The sequence below is a fragment of the Moschus berezovskii genome, chromosome 8, assembly GCF_049115385.1.
Source record: "Moschus berezovskii isolate FMDL1 chromosome 8, NW_MosBer_1.0, whole genome shotgun sequence".
Taxonomy (NCBI): Eukaryota; Metazoa; Chordata; class Mammalia; order Artiodactyla; family Moschidae; genus Moschus; species Moschus berezovskii.
Genome location: NC_142467.1, coordinates 73198279 through 73204836, shown reverse-complemented (window position 1 = coordinate 73204836; position 6558 = coordinate 73198279). Strand labels below are relative to the sequence as shown.

The 6558-nt window shown below is 53.0% G+C and overlaps 1 protein-coding gene across 2 annotated transcripts; it reads left to right on the top strand.

Annotated features, from left to right (window-relative positions):
* The first annotated feature begins 412 nt into the window (after window positions 1-412).
* Window positions 413-6463, top strand: HNRNPAB (heterogeneous nuclear ribonucleoprotein A/B). 2 transcript variants are annotated; one of them, XM_055429086.2, is made up of 8 exons: window positions 413-554; window positions 631-861; window positions 1585-1753; window positions 2352-2510; window positions 2681-2812; window positions 4673-4790; window positions 5444-5584; window positions 5853-6463. In XM_055429086.2, exons 2-8 carry the CDS (start codon window positions 653-655, stop codon window positions 5921-5923), a joined length of 999 nt encoding a protein of 332 aa, XP_055285061.1. In that variant the 5' UTR covers window positions 413-554; window positions 631-652; the 3' UTR covers window positions 5924-6463. The 2 variants fall into 2 exon arrangements, with proteins under 2 accessions (XP_055285061.1, XP_055285062.1); XM_055429087.2 differs by lacking the exon at window positions 5444-5584.
* The last annotated feature ends 95 nt before the right edge of the window (window positions 6464-6558 follow it).

Genomic DNA, 6558 nt, shown 5'->3' with positions numbered 1-6558 from the left:
AATGGCCAAGGCTGCCAGTGCTGGTTTAGGGCGCACGGGGACCAGGGTCTACGGCCTCAGAAGGCGAAGGGTCAGTCTTGCGCCTCTCCGGTGCTGGGCTCAGACTGCCTGCCGCTCGGGACAGGACCGACAAGCTACCAGACCCGGCGACCCTCCGCAAGGCCCCGGCTCGCGCGGATTCTAAAATGAGGACAAAGCCCGCCCGGATCTACCGTGCGCGCGCCGCTGCGGCCAATGGGAAGCTGGCAGGGGACTGAGTGACAGACCGGCGAAACCAATGAGCATGCACCTTGTTGCGAGGTGGCCTCGGCTCCGGCATTATAAAGAGCGCCACGAGTCGGCATTGTCAGGCGGCGGCACCGCGCGGCCGGGGAGAGCTTTAGAGTCGGTGGGTTCGTGTGGCTGCGGAGGCGGAATAGGAGAGCGCGAGGTCGCAGCGGCTCCGTCGGTAGACGGAGGAAAGGCCCGGCAGCGCGAGCCTGAGCGCGGCCGAGCCCGCGGTGCCTTCTCGGCGGGTGGGGACGAGCGGGCCCCGCGGCGTCATCGGCGGCGAGGTGAGCAGCCGGGCCCGCGGGCGGGAGCCTGGGCGGGAGTGGCGCCGGCCTGACGCGCCGTGGCTGCTCGTTGCAGGAGCCGCGCGCCTCGGCCTAGCATGTCGGAAGCGGGTGAAGAGCAGCCCATGGAGACGACGGGAGCCACCGAGAACGGACATGAGGCTGCCCCCGAAGGCGAGTCGCCGGCCGGGACTGGTACCGGCGTTGCGGCGGGCGCTGGAGGCGGGAGCGCGGCGCCCCAGCCCGGCAACCAGAACGGCGCCGAGGGCGACCAGATCAACGCCAGCAAGAATGAGGAGGACGCGGGGTAAGTGCTGCTGCGGGCCGACGGGGGCGCCGCCTTTGTTCCGGGGCCGCCTTTTGTTGGCGCCACGCGGCGGGGGGAGGGGCGGGCGGCCGGGGCCTGCTCGCGGCCCGCAGACCGGCAACTCCGCGCCGCCCGCTGACGGCGCGCGCTGGAGTTTGCAAGTTTGTTGGGTCGACTTTGGCGCCGCCCCGGGGCCGCTGGCGCGGGGACCTGCGGCAGGCGGCCCGGAAGGGGAGTGAGCTCGGAGCCGGGGCCTGGCGGGTCGCGGGCTGCCTAGGCTGCGTGGGCGGAGTTGGCGCGCACCCGGGCCTCCCTCCTCCGGCTCCTGCCGAGGGCGGAGTCCTGATCTGAACTCTGACTCGGCCCCGGAAGCCTCGAGTTCCTTGAAGTGATCGGAGGTGGCAGGGACAGTAGTGTTTTGATACATAGTTGTTAGACAAATTAGATTCCTTCCGGTTGTGAGACCTCAGGTCCTAGCTCTCCGGCCAGCTTGTGCTTTCTTTCCTCAACCAGCTTAGGGTACGGAGTCACCTGAGGCTTTATTAGGTTCAGGGTTGAGTTTGGAAGGGTAGGTGAGACTCGTTAACATATTTCAGAGGTAGAGCCCTGTTCGGAATGGTGGCTTTATTTATAATCCTTTCAGTGAGAGCTTTGTCAGGGTCTGTCCTTCCAAAATCACAGCTTGGTTATAAGGCTTGTTGCCGTGTGTCTCACCCATTTCAGAAAAATGTTCGTTGGTGGCCTGAGCTGGGATACCAGCAAAAAGGATCTAAAAGATTATTTTACCAAATTTGGAGAGGTCGTTGACTGTACAATAAAAATGGATCCCAACACTGGCCGGTCAAGAGGGTTTGGATTTATCCTCTTCAAAGATGCAGCCAGTGTGGAGAAGGTAAGCTGGGTAGTTCACAATCAGGAGTCTCAGTGTATTCTAAGATACCATTCTCAGACCATGATTGGTTTATGTGTTTTGCACAGTTGAGTGATTTGGGAAAAGCAGATATCTTGTGCCTATTCTGGACCTTGCTAAATTAGCAAACATTTCATTGAGAAGATTAGAAGAGAGCCCACAGTTGCTAGGAGATAGGCATTACTTTAACCTCATTTTGCAAAAAACAGAAGGTTAAGTAGAAGAGATCACATAGCCAGTTCAGGGTGGATTGTGAAGATTCCAGCCCTAGCAGCCTAATTTTAGCCTATGCTTTAAGTTTATGCTGCTTTACCGCCTTAAATTGGGACTGACTGGGCAAGAAGAGGGGTGCAGGGCATGGTCAAAAGACTTGGGGGTGGGTTGAGGATAGATTTATAAGTGTTTAGGTAAACCAGGTGAAGTTTGGAGATTGTGTTGGGAAGTCAGGTTGGGGGTAGAGTTTGGAGGGGATGAAGCAATTTTGTGTGCCTGTGTTGGGAGTCTTATGGCTGAGAGAAAGAAGGTCCTTGTCTTGGGTCATGCTGCTGAGTTAGAATCCAACTCCCTTTTGTTGGAACAGGTTCTAGACCAGAAGGAGCACAGGCTGGATGGCCGTGTCATTGACCCCAAAAAAGCCATGGCCATGAAGAAAGACCCAGTAAAGAAAATTTTTGTAGGGGGTCTGAATCCTGAAGCCACTGAGGAGAAGATAAGGGAGTACTTTGGCGAGTTTGGGGAGGTGAGTGTGTGGCCCCCACAATGGTCTGCCAGCTGCAGTGATGTTGCCTTCTTACTGGTCCTTGACACCTTGGCCGACTGGAACTTTTTTTCACTGTGGTGTTTGTGGGCCTTTTCCTATGAGTTCTCTATAGGCTCTGAGATAGTCTTGAGCTTTGCCTGTGTTTGCAGATTGAAGCCATTGAGCTTCCAATGGATCCAAAGTCGAACAAAAGACGAGGCTTTGTTTTCATCACCTTTAAAGAAGAAGAACCTGTGAAGAAAGTGCTGGAGAAGAAGTTCCACACCATCAGTGGAAGTAAGGTAAGGTGTCCCCAGCTGTGTGTGCACTTACCCTTCTGCTGGAACTGGCCTTTGCAGGTGTGGACTAGGGGTTGAACTACCTCTGAGAGTTCTCAGGGTGGACCTTACTGTTTTTGTGCAGTGTCTGCTGTCCTGATAGGGACAAGTGGTCCTGTCCTTCAGAGCTCTTAGGCTGCTGGTAGGACAGGATGTTAGGGAGGCAGGAGAATACTGGAGGATGGGAGGCTCCTATGGGATAGGTAGTGTGCTGAGTAGTCTCTTCAATTCCTGACATAAAGCTAGAAGTCAAGGTGTTCTGGATCTAGAATGCAGTGTGTATAAGTCCTGCAGTTAAGGTCTCAGAAGATTCTAAAATTGCTGTTTAGTGATTTCTGTGGTGAAGTCTCCTGCTATGGACATTGTTGCAGAGCTTTTTTCTTATCTGTTTTCAGCCACAACCACATCTCTTCATTTCCATCCCCTTTGGTCGCTGGCTAAATTAACTCCTAGTCCAAAGATCCTTTCCAAAGAGCTGCCAGGGTCCTGGCCACCTTAAATCCAAGGCCAGTTTTGACTTCAAAGGAGCAAAGTCTTTTGCAGTGAGGGGCAACTCTTTCTCTTGAACTCTAGACAAGAGAAAGGGTAGGTAGTTCATGCTTTAAGTGGCTGAGGCAGTTGGGAGTTGAGGGTGTGACCCACTGGCAGGGTGTGGTAGGCTTTGCCTGAGCAGGAGTGGCAGCCAGATAAGGTGGGACAGGTAGGGTGGGGCTCCTGGAAGTCTCAATCCTGGCTGGGAACTTGGAAAGATTGGATTTGGGATTGGGCCCTTAAATTTTGTGTGAGAGAGAGGATCATAGGGGACTGTTGAGTGAGAGCCACTGTTACCCTAGTGGACACTTACATGGAAAGAGGCCTTTTTCTCTGTGCCATGATGTGAAATGGCATGAAGTGCCCGTTTTATGGTGTGCTATTAGTCAAACTGCTGATGGTTGGTTGTGAAATAAGTGTAATTTAGGTGGTTGTATTCAGCAATTTTAACCTAGTAGGATAGAAAACATGAGATTGCATCACTTGGTCGGGGTAATCTGCCAATTTTTGACTATGCTTGGATGAGGACGTCTTATAGAATGGTTTTTTAATTTGTCTCAATGGGAGACCAATGTTGGTGAAGTTTATTTTAAAAATACACTTAAAAGCAGGAGCACAGGAAAGTCCATGGCGTTTCCACGCACAGTGGGCAGAGTTTTGAGCAAAAAGGAAATTGACTCTTATGCCCTAGCTGGGGGAGATACACCTGGCCCATCCCAATAGTAGATCAGTGTTTTGGAGGAGGAAGGAGCAGCGGGATGGCCTTAAGGAATGCTGTCCTGAGCCCCAATGGCTTTTTGCCTCTGTAAGAGAGAGGTCAGGGTTGCCACCTCAGTAGTGTATTTGAGTGGAATGTTTTTTTTCTTTTGGGGTGGGGGGAGGGCTGGGAAGGAACCTGCTTTCTCTAAGATCCCTTACCTGGGAAGCCTTCTCTGCGTTCCTTGCCCAAGGTGGTGTCTTACTACACTGGACTGGCACTGGCCTAGCTGTCCCTCTCTTCCCACTTGTTAAAGGTATAGAGTGGCCAGGGGTGACCGTCAGCAGACCTGCGGGTGTGTCTCATTGTTTTTCAAGCAGTCTGGGAAAAGGTTTGAGCAAAAGACGCCAGTGTGACTCTTGGTTTGAGTTTTAGTTGATGTTCTGAGCTAGTCCAAGTATGGTTTCCTACTCCAGCATGTCTTGAGCAGATAGACAAGATCTACCACCTTAATGCTTGTCGTTGAAGGCTTTTGTGTACACTCCCTATTTAGGGCTTGTCTCATTGGCATGACCCACTGTTTTCTTGACTTTCAGTGTGAAATCAAGGTGGCTCAGCCCAAAGAGGTTTATCAACAGCAGCAGTATGGCTCTGGGGGCCGTGGGAATCGCAATCGAGGGAACCGAGGCAGTGGGGGCGGCGGCGGAAGTGGAGGTGAGTAGAACCCAGATGAAGACGGGTCCTGTCTCCCTGCCTGCATGGAGCTTCTGTGTTTGTCTTGGGGGTTCTCTGGTGCTCGTTGGAGCAGGGTGGGGGCGCGATCAGGAATGGCTCCTGAATCGCTGTTGTGCTGCTGCTTTGGATTGGAAGAGCCCATCTTTCTCACGTGGCCTGGGGCCCCAGGGCAGAGAGGGCCTCTGCATCACACTCCCAAGTTTTGTGGGGGCAAAGTGGGAGTGTGCTTGGCTCTGTGGCTGTCCTGAGTCTTGGTACACCCGTGGGTGGGTGGACTGAAGGATAGGGCAGTGCTGTGCCAGGCGCTTATCTTCCATCCATCCCAGGCCCCTCTGACTCCAAAGCCTGAACTCCATTCTTTTTAAGGCCAAGCTGCCAGGGAGGGTGGGGGTGATCAGTGGGTGATTTGAATGAAAGTGAGCTGCCTTGGTTGCCCAAGTGAAGTCAGTTTTCTGGCCTGGCCTTCTTAGCTCTAGCTTGGGTCTCTTAGGCCCTCTACACCAGGACAGCAGCCCCTTGGCTTTCCTGAGTTGGCATAGTAACCTCGCCACCCAAAGGGCAGGATTTCCTCCATCCTAGCTCCTGCGTGTGCTAAATGGTCCATGGGCCCCTGTGCCCTGCTCCCCCCACAGGTCAGAGTCAGAGTTGGAATCAGGGCTACGGCAGCTACTGGAACCAGGGCTACGGCTACCAGCAGGGCTACGGGCCCGGCTATGGCGGCTACGACTACTCGCCCTATGGCTATTACGGCTACGGCCCCGGCTACGACTACAGTAAGTAGGAGAGAGGGAGGCCCCCATCCACTCACCCACCCTGGGAGGCAGGAAAGACAGTGCAGGGGCCACTGGCAGCAGGGGCTTTGGAGTCGGACAGGCTGGGCTTTTGTCTGAGAGTGGATTTTGAGCTTTCGGGTTTTAGGAAGGTGGGGTGACATCCTGCCAGCAGAGTTGTTGGTTCTGGTGAGGATGCATATCAAGCGCCTGGCACAGGGGTAAATGTTCAGTAAGTTGTAGCCGCTTTCATTGTTGTTCTTGTCCCTAGGTCAGGGTAGTACAAATTACGGGAAGAGCCAGCGACGCGGTGGCCATCAGAATAACTACAAGCCATACTGAGGCTTCAGCAGGAGTGCCTGACTGACCACACACGCTTTGTTTGGATATCGAGTGAACACAATTATGTACCAAATTTAACTTGGCAAACTTTCTATGGCCTGTCCCATGTGCATCTTATTTAAAATTTCCCCCCTGGAAATCACTCTCCTGTTTAATATTTCCAGAGCTCTAGTTGTTTAGGCAGCGTGTGGTTTCTCAAGAGGCCAGAGCGGCATTACGGGCTGATTTTTATTACCGGGTTACCCAGAACCAGATTGGAGGGTCTGCTTCCTGCTGCCGCTCTGCAGCCTGGACCTGTGGACCCTGGTTGTAAAGAGTAAATTGTACCTTAGAAAACCAGTGTCACCTTTTTTTCACCTTTTAGTTTTATATTATTTGTGTCATACATTTCCTATAATGGAAGTGTTAATTTTACTGTACTTTTTGGTACCTTTCGGGAATCTAATGTATTGTAAGGTATTTTACACGTGTCCTGATTTTGCCACGACCTGGATATTGAAGCTATCCAAGCTTTTGAAATAAAAATTAAAAAACCCCCAAGCCTGGGTGAGTGTGGGGTACATTGTGAAGGGGGGCAGGTGCTCCAGAACTCCAGTATCCTCCATGACCTCCTAGGGCATTCTGTCAGGCATAAC